This window comes from Emys orbicularis, chromosome 1, assembly GCF_028017835.1.
Source record: "Emys orbicularis isolate rEmyOrb1 chromosome 1, rEmyOrb1.hap1, whole genome shotgun sequence".
In the NCBI taxonomy this organism is placed as follows: domain Eukaryota; kingdom Metazoa; phylum Chordata; order Testudines; family Emydidae; genus Emys; species Emys orbicularis.
In genome coordinates this window covers 121,630-138,593 of record NC_088683.1, presented here as the reverse complement: position 1 = coordinate 138,593, position 16,964 = coordinate 121,630, and the positions used below count along the sequence as shown (strand labels likewise).

Sequence of the window (16,964 nt, the reverse complement as noted above, 5' to 3'; positions counted from 1 at the left end):
TGTGAGGGAAGGCATCTGGATCAGTGTCCAATAGGCAGAGACACCAGCTCTTTTAGAGAATTTTTTGTATCCTCGTGCTATAAAGATCTGGAAGCAAAATTGAGGCACAGAAGCTTCAAAGGATCTTGTGATAACTTCTATCTAATTCTGTTCTACTCTATTCAGGTATTCATGCCACATCCATCATCGTACATCTAAGAATATCCAACAAGGAGATACACAGGCAGATGCAAAATTTCAAGGATGTGTACACAAAAACAAGCAACACAATTCACAAAACATGGATTGGGTTTTGGAACCCCTTGTACTAGTGTCCAAAACACTTTGGGACACTGCCAAGAAAGGCACTGTGGTAAGTGAAAAGTAGTGCTAAGACATCTGCTCTGCATGAGGCAGTATTATGGATATAATTTAAGAATAGATTGAGTCCTCTATTTTACACTCTACTGATAAAATGTAGTCTCTGAATTTCACAGACCAATCCTTTACAGGACAAGTAAATATTCCCAAATACTTTGCTGGAAAAATGTTGAGTAACTTTTGCCGAGGAAATATTTTACAGAGGAAAAATTAGTCTTTTTTTGAAATTTGACTCTGACAACCAACCTCCTCAGGTAACACATTATAGTCCCAGAATCTGCATACTGTGGACACACAGACTGCTTACTGAGGTAACAGACTCTCCAGCTAATGTGTTCAATTCTGGGTAGCACTGTGTATCAGAAAGACAACAAACTAAATCAAGAGGAAAGATTAAAAGAGCAACGTAGGTAGAAGCTCGGCAAAGAAGCAACTGAGGGGAGACAGAACAGTCTACAAACATGTAAACACCAAGGAAGGGGAGGAGTTATCTAGTGTGGTACAGGGGTTGTAACTTGGACTAACTGAATGAACTAAAAAGCAAAAATTAAGGATGAATATGAGGAAAAAAAGTCTTCCTGACAGTAAGGTTGTCATTATCATTTAACATTTGTATGGCAATAGTGCCTAGAGACATCAACCAGGTTGGGCCCCATGGTGTGCCTCTAGGCCTCGATGTTAAATGATGACGACGACCTTACTGTCAGGAAGACACTCCTGATATTCAGCCTTAATTTTCCCTTCTTATTTCATATACATATGCAAAGTGACAGTCTTTGGAGCAAGAGGAAACAGGTAGATGAGACAAACAAGGGATTCAGATTGAGGTCTGGGGAGACGGGGTATGAAGTTGTGCAATGGTTTCCCAAAGAAAGGGGCATTGCTTGGAACTTCTAAAATTAGATTGAATCAAAAACTATGATGTGCTGAACTGGCCCCTCAGGATATGGGCTGGGCAAGTTGACAAGGTTTCCCCACCTCTAATTTTTATAAGTCTATGTTTGAAAATCAAGTTTATTATGGAAGTTATCTTAAAGTTAACAATGGAGTCACAACAATGGTATACAAGAAGCGGCTGTATGTTTTTACATTTCAAATATCAGACCTAGATCTCATGGGTTTTAAGAAAAATTCTAAAGAGAAGCCCTAACGAAACATTAGGAATTTTACCGCCAACATCACTTAGAAAAGTTAGATGCCTGCAAGTCACCAGGGCCTGATGAAATGCATCCTAGAATACTCAAGGAGCTAATAGAGGAGGTATCTGAGCCTCTAGCTATTATCTTTGGAAAATCATGGGAGACGGGAGAGATTCCAGAAGACTGGAAAAGGGCAAATATAGTGCCCATCTATAAAAAGGGAAATAAAAACAACCCAGGAAACTACAGACCAGTTAGTTTAACTTCTGTGCCAGGGAAGATAATGGAGCAAGTAATTAAGGAAATCATCTGCAAACACTTGGAAGGTGGTAAGGTGATAGGGAACAGCCAGCATGGATTTGTAAAGAACAAATCATGTCAAACTAATCTGATAGCTTTCTTCGATAGGATAACGAGTCTTGTGGATAAGGGAGAAGCTGTGGATCTGGTATACCTAGACTTTAGTAAGGCATTTGATACGGTCTCGCATGATATTCTTATCGATAAACTAGGCAAATACAATTTAGATGGGGCTACTATAAGGTGGGTGCATAACTGGCTGGATAACCGTACTCAGAGAGTTGTTATTAATGGTTCCCAATCCTGCTGGAAAGGCATAACGAGTGGGGTTCCACAGGGGTCTGTTTTGGGACCGGCTCTGTTCAATATCTTCATTAACGACTTAGATATTGGCATAGAAAGTACGCTTATTAAGTTTGCGGATGATACCAAACTGGGAGGGATTGCAACTGCTTTGGAGGACAGGGTCATAATTCAAAATGATCTGGACAAATTGGAGAAATGGTCTGAGTTAAACAGGATGAAGTTTAACAAAGACAAATGCAAAGTGCTCCACTTAGGAAGAAAAAATCAGTTTCACACATACAGAATGGGAAGAGACTGTCTAGGAAGGAGTACGGCAGAAAGGGATCTAGGGGTTATAGTGGACCACAAGCTAAATATGAGTCAACAGTGTGATGCTGTTGCAAAAAAAGCAAACATGATTCTGGGATGTATTAACAGGTGTGTTGTGAGCAAGACACAAGAAGTCATTCTTCCGCTCTACTCTGCTCTGGTTAGGCCTCAGCTGGAGTATTGTGTCCAGTTTTGGGCACCGCATTTCAAGAAAGATGTGGAGAAATTGGAAAGGGTCCAGAGAAGAGCAACAAGAATGATTAAAGGTCTTGAGAACATGACCTATGAAGGAAGGCTGAAAGAATTGGGTTTGTTTAGTTTGGAAAAGAGAAGACTGAGAGGGGACACGATAGCAGTTTTCAGGTATCTAAAAGGGTGTCATAAGGAGGAGGGAGAAAACTTGTTCACCTTAGCCTCTAAGGATAGAACAAGAAGCAATGGGCTTAAACTGCAGCAAGGGAGGTCTAGGTTGGACATTAGGAAAAAGTTCCTAACTGTCAGGGTGGTTAAACACTGGAATAAATTGCCTAGGGAGGTTGTGGAATCTCCATCTCTGGAGATATTTAAGAGTAGGTTAGATAAATGTCTATCAGGGATGGTCTAGACAGTATTTGGTCCTGCCATGCGGGCAGGGGACTGGACTCGATGACCTCTCGAGGTCCCTTCCAGTCCTAGAATCTATGAATCTATGAAAAACATTCCTGGAGGTGGGAGAGGGGGAAAGAGAACTTACCAGTCTGTCTCTGTCATCCTGTAAGGAGGACAATGCCTTCTTCAGGCTCTGCACTTCTGCAGGGCTGGTGGAAGAGTTCACTGCTGTCTGCTGCTTCACTTCCTCCACCTTATGTGCTTTGTTCAATTCACTCAACAGACGGTCTCTCTCATCCTGCAGGCTTGCCATGGCCCTAGAGAAGGACTTTACCTGGCTGGAGGACTCCTCCAGTTCCAAAGACAAGCGGAAAAGCTCTTCATCTTTGACTCTGAGCTGCTGGTTAAGTTCCTCAAGCTGAAATAACAGGCCTTTTTTATCATCAGCGTTCTTCAGGGCTGTTAATTCAGACATCAGAGTCTCTCTCTCTCTGGCAGTGGAGTGCTGCTCTTCCTGTAATTGAGCCATCTCCTTCTGGAGGCTCTGTACTAGACACTGCTGCTTCTCTAAGTCTGCAGAGTATTTCTTTCCCAGCACCTGAAGCTCTTCATTGGTTTGGTCCCAGCTATCCTGGAGAGAGCTCATGGACTTCCCAAAAGACTGAATTTGGGCTCTCAGATCTTTGTTTTCCTCTGTGACTGTAAGAAGTTTCTGTTCCATTTCCATCAGGTCCCTTGCCAGCTCTGCTACCCTCTCTTCTGCTGTTTCAGTTTCATTCCGCATTACCCCTGCATCATGATGTAGGTGCTTCAGTTCATTCTTAAGTTTGTCCTCAGCCTCTCCCACCTTCTTGGCTGCATTCCTTTGGACATGGACCAGTTCCTCCTCTAGTTCTGCTACCCTCTTGTGTGTGAGAGCAAGCTTACTGCTCAGCTCTTGCACCTCCTTCTCCCGATCTTTTAATTGTGTCTCCAGCTCCACGATGAGTCTCCCTTCACGTAAAGCTGTCATCTCACTCTGAATCTGAGAGAGAGAGAATGTCATGTTCTCAATCTCTTTGGACATGCTTTGTTTGTCCTCTTTCAGGGCTTCCACACACTGCCTGAGATCTTCCACAGCATGCTCAGACTCCTTCAGATGCCCTTCTATGTTGACCTTTTCATTTTCCAGCACTTGGATTCGCTGAAGCTGTGTTTTGAGGAGTTGCTTTTGCTGGGAATCCTTTATTGAAATCACCTGGTTCAGGTCCTCCCTATACCGCACGAGTTCTGCATCCAGTTTGGCATTTTCAGAGTTGAGGTCATCCATCCGGCTATGGAAGCTTCGAATCTCCTCTTTGAGCTTGTTGTTCTCCGCAGCAGCCTCTTGAATCAACTGGTCTTTCTCCAGGATTATAACAAGATGACGCTCTTCCAGCTGTTTATAGTCTCTCAGCACACGGTCTCTGTCATCCTGCAGAGAAGACATGCATTTGGTGAAGGAAGCCAGCTGCGCCTTCTGCTGCTTACTTTCCTCTCTGGTTAGCTTCATTGTTTCCATGAGATGATTAAGCTTGTCCAGTGCTTTCTCTCTCTCATTTTCCAATGCCACTTTCTCTTCTTCCTTCTTGCCCAGCCTGTCCTCCAGCTTTTTAACCTCTTCACCGTGTTGCTGCTGTAACTCAGATACAACAGTCATGACTGCTTCCTCCTTGGCAGACAGTAGACTGATAATCTTCTGATCTTTGGCACCAATTTCTTTGTGCAGTTTGTTTGTCAGGTCCTTGGAGGCCTGCAGGTCAGCCTCAAGCTGCTCACAGTTGAATTTACAGTTCTGGATGCTGGCCTCTTGTTGCTTGACCATGCTTTCCATTTCTTCTCTTGCTACCTCAGACTTAGTGAAGGAGTTATGCAAATCAGCAAGCTGGTCTCTGAGGCACTTGATTTCTGCATCCAGCTTCTGCAGTTCATTTTGAGAGTCTGTATACAGTCTCTGATACTCTTCTAACTGAGACACGAGCCCTTTGTTTTCCTCCTGCAGCATGTCAGACATCTTTTGATGCTGCTGAATCACTCTCTGAGACTCAGACTCCCAATCCTGTTTGTTGTGTTCCAGCCTGAAAAACAGACAGTAGACTATTACAAACAAATCTACAACATATCCCAATATCCAAATTTGTATCCCTTATAGTAGACTGCAAGATCTACCAGAGTTAAGGTTTAGAGTTTGTCTAACTACTCTAAAATCCACAGTTACTTGGACTTCCTTGAAGTCTGGTGCGCCTCATGGGAGCACATGAGAGCACCTCTCTCCCCTATCACCCACAAATGGGGGTAGGGGATAGGAATTGGGGAGAGACACTGGGAAGGGGACATGGGGATGAGTGGCAGGGAGGCAGAGGAAAAATAGAGACGGGGTGCCTATCAGCTCACATTCTCCTCTGTTGTGTGTGCATGCACCAAGGTCAGTGGTGCTGGAACAATTTGTATAGTAGGGGTTCTGAGAGCCATTGAACCAAATTGTAAACTCTGGATATGATGCAAACCACTTCAAGCCAGGGGGTGCAGCAGTACCCCTAGTTCCAGCATCTATGACCAGGATCTTGGGTGTGTGTTGTGACTGTATGGGGGCTCTGAGACCCTTCTCTCTGACCTGTGAGCCAGGATCTGGGGAAGCCCTGCACCTCTAGCCAGGGAGCTGAGAACAGGCACATTGGAAGCATGCACCAAGAACCCACTGCTGAGAATGGGGCAGGGAGTTGAGAATAGGCATGTCTGACACATATCATAGGCTCTCCGGCCCTGAGGTGGGGGGAGGGGGATGTAACAGCCACTGACATTAATGGAGCAGTTCATACATCTCAGAGCAATCACAAATTGGGGAGGGTTCAGAGAAGAGCCACGAGAATGATTAAGGGATTAGGAAACACGCCTTATAGCGATTGAGCTCTTTGAGTCTATCTGTTTTGCTTAATAAAGAGAAGATTAAGGAGTGACTTAATTAGAGTCTATAAGTACCTGGAGAACAAATATTTAATAATGGGCTCTTCAATGTAGCAGACAAAGGTGTAACATGAGGCTGGAAGTCGAAGCTAGACAAATTCAGACTGGAAATAAGGCTTAAATTTTTAACAGCCTAATTAACCATTGGAACAATTTACCAAGGATCACGGTGGATTCTCCATCACTGACAATTTTTAAATCAAGACAGGATGTTTTTCTAAATGATATAATGTAAGAATTATAGTGGGGAAGTTCTATGGCCTATGTTATACAGGAGGTCAGACTATATCATCACAATGGTCCCTTCTGGCCTTGGAATCTATGAATCATTTCAGGCTGTTCATCTCTATAGGGTATTCTACTTCAGCAAAGACCATCTCACTGAGATGAATGGGCCACTTTCACGTCTCTCTGAACCTCCTATGCTGCAGATGGATGTGTAGAGCCCCCCCCACTTCCCTCCATCCTCCCTAGAGATTTCCCCATTCAGCATTATGCTGTGCAGGGCATCTGGATATAGCAAAGCAGGTGCTGATGATTAATTTCATATAATGTTATAGCAGAGTGCCAGTTCTGCTATAGCTAAGGATGGGAAGCCCTTCCTGTTTCAAGGATGACTCTAAGTGCTCTAAAATCCACATACTTACACAGGTTGTCTTGAAATTTGCCTCATCGGAGCATAGGGTAGAGTTAGTGAATCAAATCTGGGGGCATGTGAGCAAGGGGTTTCAAAGAGAGCCCCTCAAAAACAAAACAAAACAGTGTTTCATAAAGTTCCCAGATCCTATCAACTTTGAAGTTTGAAACTCACCCTTGGCAGAAGCCTGATAATGAACTGTAAACATTTGGGTAAAATCTGACTCCATTAAGGTTTTTTATTTTTTTTATTTTGGAGAAATGTAATCTGAATACAGCAGATAAATCAGAAAGTGCTCAAACTATTTCTGAAAATAAAATAAATTACATATAGATTCCAAGGCCAGAAGGGACCATTGTGATAATCTAGTCTGAGCTCCTGTATATCATAGGTCATAGAGCTTCACCAAAATAATACATGAGTACCTCCAGGCAATCTTATCTCTGGGTTAACAAACTTTGTCAGTGACTAGTCATTAACTGTAGATATTATCATCTCTGCATCTAGGTGCTGCCAACACATGACTGCTTTAGATGTTGTTTACCACTTGTACACCTGGCCAGTCTCCACTTCAGCCACAGAACAGCAATGTTGAGCCCCGTCAGTGATTTGCTTCCAAGAATAAAGTAGTCTTATTTTTTTCTCTCTTGCCATCTATTTTTAACTTGTTTTCATGTTCAAGTTTTTCCTGGTCTCTTACAGACTCTCAGGTTATAATCCCTGCACCAAGTTCCTTTTCAATACTAATGTTGGGAATACCAAAATGCAAACACTTCTGCTGGTGAATTTGGGATTGACGACAGAGAAGGGGAAATCAACAATTGTATTCCTTTATAAATTAAACACTACTTTCTAATGTGAGCACACCGTATTTGGGCTCATGCCCTCAGGTTATCTGACCTGAAAACCCCAGGCTTGTTTCACTCGAATATTAATTACAATAATTTAGCAAAGTTTTAGAATTCATTTTACCTTCCAAAATGAGCTAGAAAACTCCCTCTGATTGGCTTATTCCCATGTAAAATTTAAAAAGTCTGTATAAGCCTAGTTGTGCTATTCCCTGTAAAAAGAACACTGTCGATTTAAAAATCCTATCTGGTGAAATAAAACTTTACTAATGTTACTAAGAAACAGTCAATTATTAAAATGTAGACAGTAAAAACTCTCATGTACTCTTCACATTTTAAGCCAGATGTTTAACTTTCGGCATCTCTCTGATCTTAAGGAACATCATTTAAATTACAGTCATATTTGTATGTCATGAATTTCTCTTTCAAGTTCCCACTGCTACAGTGTTTGTGTTGCAAATACTACAGAGAAAGGTTTATTTGTTTCTAAACAATTTTCTACTGGAATTTTTAACATCATGGTACATTTCTATTGTCCTTTGACTCTGCAATCCAGCCACCCAAAAAAAAAAAAAAAAAAAAAAATCTAAATTTTGGATCAAATTGGAATTGTTGAATTCTTGAAGGCATAATTTACTTGCTATCTTAGTAAATTTAAAAAATATTAACACTCTATGTAGCAGAACTTATTTTAAAGTTTCATGTTAGTAGAGAGAGACTGCAGATGCTTCCCTGCTGGCTACAGTCTGATAAGGTGAATATAAATTACAATCTGGTTTAAAAAGGAGTATCTGCTGATAACTTAGAAATGAGAGATGGAAGGAAAGACCAGAACACCAAAGTAACCACCACTCACTTTCATCTTCTCTTTACCTGGATACATGAATCTGTAGCTCCTCTATATGCATGGACATCTGCCTCATCTGATCCTTTAGAACTGTGCAGGTCTCCTCTCTAGCATGGATCTCCTCTTCCTTCTTTTGAATAGCCTCAGTGAACTTCTTCTCCCATTTTTTGGACTCATCTATCACTCGATCCCTGTCATCCTGGAGGGAAGTCATGCTCCTGGTGAAGGCTGCAAGCTGGGCCAGGTTTTTGTTAAGGCTGCCTTGTAGCTGCTTGGCTTCTTGGTCCCTTCTGTGCAAGGAGTCTTGAATGTCTCTGACAGTCCCTTCCATATAATCTCTCTCTCTCTGCAAAGATGCCAGCTTTTCCTCCATGTTATTTATCTCCTTTGAGTGCTTGTCTTTTTCTTGTTCCAGTCTTCTCTCAAAATCTTCATCCTTTCTCTTCATTTGAATTTTAACATGCTCTTTGCCTGCCTGCAGCTCCTCTTTCACTTTGAGACTCTCTGCTAAAACCCTTGCTGTCTCACTCTGAGTATCATCCAGTAATATTCTGCAGGAAGCCAGCTCTGCTTGTGCTTTCTTGGTGTCTTCACATGCTTTGGCTAAGTTCTCTTTGGCTGCTGCAAGTTCCTTTTGAGACTCACTTTGAACAAACTGCAGAGCTTTAATAGTTCTCTCTAGACTACTGATCTTCTCCTGGCTTTTAATACAGTCCTTCTGCAACTGCTTCACCTCCTGCTGTTTCTGTTTCAGCAGCTCCTGAAGCTCTTTTGCATGACTTCTGCTGCCATCTCCCTTCCGAGCACATTTTAGTTTTTCTGCATATTCCTTCTGTGTCTCTGCCTCTGCCTCAGTTTTCTCTCTCGCCAGCTGCCGCTTCTCCTCCTCCAGCTCACTTACCATTCTTTGCAAGCTCTGGAGCTCAGATTTCAGTTGCTCATTTTTGGTTTGGAGGTCAACCATGTCTTGTTGATAGTTTCCAATACTTCCATTAAGTTCTGCTAGCTGATTCATGAGCCTTTCCTCCAAGTCATCCTTCTCTGCCTCCAGCGTTTCCTTCAGCTTTGTCATTCTGACAAGTTGTTCTTCGATTTGTCTGTTAGTTAGTTCCATCTTGGCTACTGTTTCCTGAAGGGTGTTCAGTTCATGGACTTTTGCTGCCACTTGGCTCTCTAAGGCCTTCTTCTCCTCTCCTAAGGTTTCAACACTCCTGCAGATGCTGCCTACTTGTTCTTCTGCAGCCATTCTATTTTCCTCCAGTTCTGTGATTCGCTCTGTGAGCTGAGCTATTTGCTGTAAGTAAGTATTAATTTCATCATGTGAACTGCTACCTTCATTTAATTTCTCTTCTGCCTCAGTTACAATGCCTGCTCTAAGAGGCTCTGGAGACTTTGCGCAGGGCCCTAAATCCACTTGATTGTCAGTCACTTCTAGAGGTAATGCTGCTGTGGGAATAGCTTGATTTGCTCCTTCCACTATAGTTTTTTGGACACCATGCTTGGCTGCTGCCTCTAGGTTTTCCTTCAGCTTGGAATCTGTGCACTGTAATTGGTGCTTTAAGACTTCAACTTCTTGACTAAGAGAATCCTTTTCAGCCATTAATGCTTCAAGTTGAATGGAAAGAGATTGGCAGTCCCTCCTAGAGCTCTCTAGTGCCTCTCTAAGACTAGTGCTTGTCAAGAGAGCCATATCTCCATCCCTGTTTAGGTCACCCTCTATAGGGTGCAACTCTGCTCTCAGCCGTTCGTTCTCCTCCTCCAGTTCCAGGATCTTTTGTTGCTTGGATTTTGCAAACTTCCTCATTTTTTCTTTCATTCCCTCCATCTCCTGCTCAGCCTCCTGCAGCTGCTTATCTACTTCTCTTTTCTTAGCCTCAGCACCTTTCAACTTGCTGAAAATGTCTTGCTTTTCCTGCCTGATAGTTTCCAGAACACGATGAATTCGCTCAGCCTCATTACTTACATTCTCATAGGACTGCAAGAGGGTTTCATATTCTTTCTGCAGCTCCTTATATTTCTCTTGCCACTCAGAACTCTCAGCAGCCTGAGAACATTTCAAGGATTCAATCTCCTTCTCTAGCTTCTCCTTCTCTTGAGTGATCCCCTCTAGAGCCAGCTTCAGGCTTTCACAAGAGCTATCAAGGTTCTGATTTTCCATTAAAGCCTTGTCAACTTCTGCAATGAGTTTCTCTCTCTCTTCAGTGACACCTACTAACTTTTCTGATAATGCATCTTTTTCCCTATCCCAATCACAAACCTGGCTCTCCATATCTGCCAACCTCAGAGAGAGATTTTCTATAGTCATTTTGGCAGTAGCCAGCTCCTCTTTTAGAGTCTTGCTCTCTTTAATTGCCTCTTTTCTAGAGATGAGTGCAGCCTGCAGCTTTCTCTGCATTTGGTTCTTAGATTTGGCTTCTTCAGCCCCCTCATCTGGTCTCTGCTGGACTTCAAGAAGCTCAGCTTTCAGTCGCTTGCTTTGTTCCTCGTGCATACTAGTTTGTTTTTCCAGTTGACTGTGCAGAGTCTTGATCAAGTCTTCTTTTTCCAGGAAATCTCTCTGTACATGAGTAAGAGCGTTGCTTTTCTCCCTTAGCTGCAAGTTTAAGAGTTCAATTTCTTCATCCTTTTTGCTCATGAGATTTTTTAGCTCCTCTACTTCTTGTTTAAGTGCCTTCAGATTGTCCTGTCTGGAAATCTCTGCTTGACTTTTTTCCAGTTCTGCCTGAAGACTTGGTGCATGGGCTTCCGTCTGGTGACAGGTGCTCTTCAGACCTTCCATCTCTGAGAGCAATTGTGCTATGTGCTCTTGTAGCTGAATGACTGCTTCTGATTTGCAAGCAAGATCACTTTCCAAATGACTGACTTTGAATTCTAGTTCATCTTTCTTGGTCTGCAGATTCTTGAGCTCCGCCTTAAACTCTTCCACAGAAACATCTGTCTCCTGTAAGAGGTTATTTGTTTTAGTATTTTCTACTTCCAAGCATGAAGACTCAATCCAGCCTTGGTTCCAGCCAGAATGCTGTATATTTCCTGCAAGCTCTTGTGTTACATCAAGTACAGACTCAGCTGACCTTTGGAAATGGATGCCTGGCAGAGAATGGCTCTCTGTACACTCTCTCTGTGCTTGGAGTTGCCTGAGCTGATCTTGGATGCTTTCCTTCTCTTTGCTTTGCTTACCAAACTGTTCTTGTAGGAGATTGTAATCATCCTTCTGCTGTTTCAGCTGCTCTCTGTGGTGTCGATCTTTTTCTTGAGCTTTCTTTATAGTGTCCTTACGGGAAGTCAGTGCTTCCTGAAGCTTCTTTTGAAGTTGCTCTTTTTCTTGTTCAAGGGCTGAGATTCTCTCTTTCAGGGCAGACTTATGTTCTTCAAACCCTGCAGCAGCTGGACTGTTCACCTCATCCTCTTTAGAAGCAGCTGGGTCAGAATCTTCTAAGCACTTATTGGCTGTGATAAGTTTCTGGATGGCTGACTGGCTTTCCATAATTTCAGCCTTCTTTGAATCAATTAGGTTGGTCTTATCCTGCAAACTTTTCTTCATCTCCTCAATCAGAGCCTGCAACTGTGCTTCAGCTGCTTCCTTCTCCAGCAAGTCCTTCTGGGTGCTCTGCAGCTCAGCTTCCCTTTCAGAAAGCAACTGCATGAGAGACATCTCCCTGGCTTGGCTTTCAGGAGTCACGTCTCCCTCTGCATTTAGGCCACTTGCTGTAGTTTCTTCCACTTCAGCTTTCTGAGCTTCTGCCCCAAACGTCCCTCTCACTTGCACCAGCTCATTCTCCAGCTTGTTGACCTTCTTCAGAAGTTCCTTCCTGTTGATGAGAGCTGCCTGCAGCTTTCGCTTCACTTGCTCATTTTCTTTTTTGAGATGCTCCAGTTCACTTCCTAGCACCTCTCTCTCCTTACACACTGCCGCCACCATCTCACTCTGCTGCTCAGACCCCTTGCATTTCAGACACAAGTCTTCTGCTTCTCCTGTTTGTCCCATCTGCTGGTCTCTTATCTCCTCAGTTTTCAGCAATAAGCTCATCTGCTCTTTAAGGCCATTTAGCTCACTCCCCAGAGCAAATTTCTCTTCATTCAGCTGGCCTATTTTCTCAGACATTGTGATGCTGATTTCAGTCACCTGCTGATCCCTCTCCAGTAAAGCTTGCTGGAGGTTCTCATTATCCCCAGTCCGTTCAGCAAGAAGCTGTTCTAGCCTTGCTGTGTCAAGCTCCTTTGAGACAATGTCTTGGGTAAGCTCCTCTAGCTTGACTGTGTTCTTCCTCAGATGTTCTTGCAGATCAAGCACTTCACACTCCGTTTTCTGGAGCTGGTTTCTCAGACTTTTTGCTAGAGCATCCTGTTTCGAAAGCTGAAGCTGTGCCTCATCCAGGTCCTTTTGCAAAGCTTCAATTTTTATCTCTTTGGATTTATATTCATTTTTCAGGCTCTGGATTTGTTCTTTCAGTAGACTGTGCTGTATAGTTCTGCTTTCATAGTCAGATAGCCTCTGCTTTTCTGAATCCATTAGATTTCCCTCAAGCTGCTTCACTTGCTCCTTTAGTTCTGTTATGGTACAAAGCTCCTTCATCTGAGACAGGAGCTGATCTCTCTCTTCAGTCAGAACATGCAATGCACTGTTAGAGTTCTCTGCATTTTTCCTGCATTCCTCAGCCAGCTGGGTTAGCCTATTTATTTCTGCCACTTTCTCTTCTGAGTCTTTCTTATACAATTCCTCTGATTTCTGCAGACTTGTTTGCAGCTCCATAATTTTTATTTGCAACTGTGTCAGCTCCTGAGGCTGAGAAAGACCAAGCTCTGTAGTTGCTGCAGAGAGCCCTCCTCTAAGCCCTTGCACTGCCTCCATTTCCCCTCCACTGTGGGTGATGTGCTCCAGGGGTACTCCTGGGAAGCTGTCTGTCTCTTCCTGAAGCACAGAGGTTTTCTGCACTTCCTCCACTGTCAGCGAGCAGCTGCTCAATTCACTCTGGATAGATGAGGTCTTTTGTCCTTCTCCCTCGAGGAATCTTGTCTGGAATCTTCCTCCCATAAGGTTTATTTCTTCTTCTGCCCAGTTCATTGCAGGTGTTTGGCTTCCTGGGTCCAGGAGCTGTCCCTTCAGAAATGTTATCTCCTCTTGAGCTTCCCTCAATTCCAGGAGCAAGACTGACAGCTCTTTATGTTTCGCTGCAGAAAGATACTCCAGAATACCAGCTGGGCCACTTTCTTCAGCAGACTGCCCGCTGCTGCTTCTGGGGTTTTCGTCTATACCGGTCTAGAACAAGAAAAAAGAGCTAGTCTCAAATAAACCACAATTCTCTTGAACCCCATGAAAGGGCTGACTTACTCTGACCCTGCATCTAGATGCCTCTGCCTCATTTTCCCACTTTGCTGATACCATAAAGTGTACACACTTTACATGTTGCAGCTAAGGTTCCCGTTTCTTGGACTGTTTATTGGAACATAAAGGTATTCAAGGACCTTTACAGCAGTCCTCTTCAGGTCCTTTTATATCCTTCCCAATTACCCATGTCAGAGCTTCAGGGATTGGCTCTGAGCGCCCTGCCATAGGCTCACCTGCTAGTTCTCAGATGCCCATAGTTTCTCTAGAGACAGACTCTAAAGTGTTCTTCTCTTCCTGTGCCTCTCCCAGGTCTCCCTGTAGGCCTCTTCCACCAGTATCTTCCTGGGCTCCTGTCCCAGATCCCTCTGGGTAGGGAGCTCTCCTGGTACCACTTCAAACAGAGTTTTTATGGGGAGATCTACACCAGGTCTTTCCCAGCTTCTGGTTTAACCGTACTATATGAGAGGAACCTACTTTTTATTTCCTGCCTTGATTAGTTGACCAGTTACATAACCCTTCCTAATTGTCTTTTACAGTGATTACAAGCAGCTGCTGCCATTCCAAGGGCAAAAGGGTTCATTCTTTCCCTGCCAGTGCAGGGAAAAGGTCAGCACACCCAGTCTCACATCTTCAGTGCAGGCATCAAGGAATTGCCACATTGGGATTAGATGTGGGAAGAAGGGTAAGATCAGCACGACAGGAACTTCAGACCAGAAATGTAACCAGACTCCTGTGGGAGGTCTTGTTCACACACAGCGTCAAATCCTTAACCATTTTAGCATCCTCTGCAACTTCTGTTAGAATCATAGAATCATAGAATATCAGGGTTGGAAGGGACCTCAGGAGGTCATCTAGTCCAACCCCCTGCTCAAAGCAGGACCAATTCCCAACTAAATCATCCCAGCCAGGGCTTTGTCAAGCCTGACCTTAAAAACCTCTAAGGAAGGAGATTCCACCACCTTCCTAGGTAACCCATTCCAGTGCTTCACCACCCTCCTAGTGGAAAAAGTTTTTCCTAATATCCAACCTAAACCTCCCCCACTGCAACTTGAGACCATTACTCCTTGTTCTGTCATCTGCTACCACTGAGAACAGTCTAGATCCATCCTCTTTGGAACCCCCTTTCAGGTAGTTGAAAGCAGCTATCGAATCCCCCCTCATTCTTCTCTTCTGCAGACTAAACAACCCCAGTTCCCTCAGCCTCTCCTCATAAGTCATGTGTTCCAGCCCCCTAATCATTTTTGTTGCCTCCGCTGGACTCTTTCCAATTTTTCCACATCCTTCTTGTAGTGTGGGGCCGAAAACTGGACACAGTACTCCAGATGAGGCCTCACCAATACCGAATAGAGGGGAATGATCACGTCCCTCGATCTGCTGGGAATGCCCCTACTTATACAGCCCAAAATGCCATTAGCCTTCTTGACAACAAGGGCACACTGTTGACTCATATCCAGCTTCTCATCCACTGTAACCCCTAGGTCCTTTTCTGCAGAACTGCTGCCTAGCCATTCGGTCCCTAGTCTGTAACAGTGAATGGGATTCTTCCATCTTAAGTGCCTCAGGACTCTGCACTTGTCCTTGGGGTTTGGTCCCCACTGAGCCTGTTTATAGGGCTCTAAAACAAGAGGGTTGTTCCCTATTCTGTGTCTGATGCCAGGATCAGAGAGCTAGACAGGACATCTGGACCAAGGTATTTGCTCTTATTCAAGGAGCATTCCTTGTGGTCTCACTCTCTTCTGGAGATAGGGGGGCAATGAATCCTCCTCAGAGCAAAGGATGGAGGTCACCTATCCCCCCCCTCGTATTTATGCTAATTCCCCATAACATTAATATTCTGGTGTTGCAATGGCTGTGCTGCTGTCAAGCTGGAGGAAGGGACTGATTAACAAGGAATGATTAAAGAGAGCTAAATACATAGAGCCTTGCTCAGCACCATAATAGCACCATCAGGTTGTATGATTGTGGAAGCTCTATAATTTGAGCCTTTTCAAACTAGATTGGACATTATCTAGACTATAGACTTGTCTAACTTTGTGATAGAACCTATATTGCCAAGGTCATACCTGGGTTAGAGCCATGGTATCTTCAGATGGCTGAGGAGATTGTGGTTCATTATTCACTAGTGTTGCTGAATGACCTAGTGACAAAATACATGCATGTCACCAGCAGAAAATCCAGATCCACAGCAAGCCAGTGAGCAGACGGAAAGAGATCCAGACACATGGGGCTGGAGCTTCCTCAAGTCCTCAGGAAGTGAGGGGAGAAGAGAGACAGACAGTGGTGCCCGAGGGCAGGCTCCCCTCACCCTCCAGACCTATCAGCCTATCCCTTTGACTGGGGCACCACATGGTGCAGGACCTTCCTTAACTCATGGGGATGGAGTGAATTGGAGAAAGGGGGAAGAGAAGGGGAACCAGGGCAGGCTCCCCCACCAGGATCCAGCAAGTCCATTCCCCTCTCTGCAATAACAGCCTTCTCTTGCTGCCAGCTAACATAGTTAGTCCTGAAGTTCAAGCGATAGCACATAACAGAATTAGTTTTGACCTTTTGCTTTAAAAATACCCCTAGGAAATTAAAAACAAAAAATTATGTTAAAAGAACACTGAGGCGGCAAGTCAAGCTCTTGAATGTTAGCAAATGCCAGATTTATGATTTCCCATGCATTTTAATTCTGCCCCCCTTTGCATGTGCATTATGATACAGTCTTTACTTACATAATCACATGCTATTTTTTCCACAGGACACCTGCTTCATTCAGTGCAGGACACACAAGTGGACAGATTCAAGAAAAACTAAATCTGGTATTTCCTAAATTTCAAGAGCTTGACTTTGCAACCTAAATAACATTTTTAACATTGTTTTATTTGTATGCAAGAATCTTACTAGACAAGATGGACAAAGGAGGGAAAACAGAGGCACAAAGAGGGGAAGTGACTTGCCCATGGTCACACAGCAGGTTAGTGACAGAGCAAGGAACAGAATGAAGATCTCCTGACTCCCAGCCCAGTGTCCTATCCCCTGGACAATGCTGCCTCGCACCTTTCCTGTATACTACCTCAGACTCTGATCCTACCAACCCTTCTCTCTCCTTCTTATCTCAGAGGCCACCTCATAACCCAATATAAAAATCTTCCTCCCCACTGTGCCACCTCAGATTTACTCCCTCTGTCTCCCCATGTATAGTATCAGAACCTTCCTCTTTCTGCACAGCTTCAGAACCTGACCTCAAAGTCCCTCTCCCTGAATCACTTCAGACCCTTCCATGAAGCCTCATAGCCTCTCCCCAGCTGTGCAGTCTCCCTAACTTCTCCAATTCTGTGAC

General features: G+C 43.8%; 1 protein-coding gene across 1 annotated transcript in view; it reads right to left on the bottom strand.

The window, feature by feature from the left end:
- Positions 1 to 16,964, bottom strand: part of GOLGB1 (golgin B1) — a 108,875-nt gene that overhangs the window by 43,445 nt on the left and 48,466 nt on the right. Inside the window, exons 13-15 of the mRNA XM_065400653.1 lie at positions 15,706 to 15,779; positions 8,343 to 13,573; positions 3,148 to 5,098 (exon numbers count right to left, since the gene is read on the bottom strand). Of these exons, the coding sequence (XP_065256725.1) occupies positions 3,148 to 5,098; positions 8,343 to 13,573; positions 15,706 to 15,779 (7,256 nt within the window). The remainder of the gene's footprint in view (positions 1 to 3,147; positions 5,099 to 8,342; positions 13,574 to 15,705; positions 15,780 to 16,964) is intronic.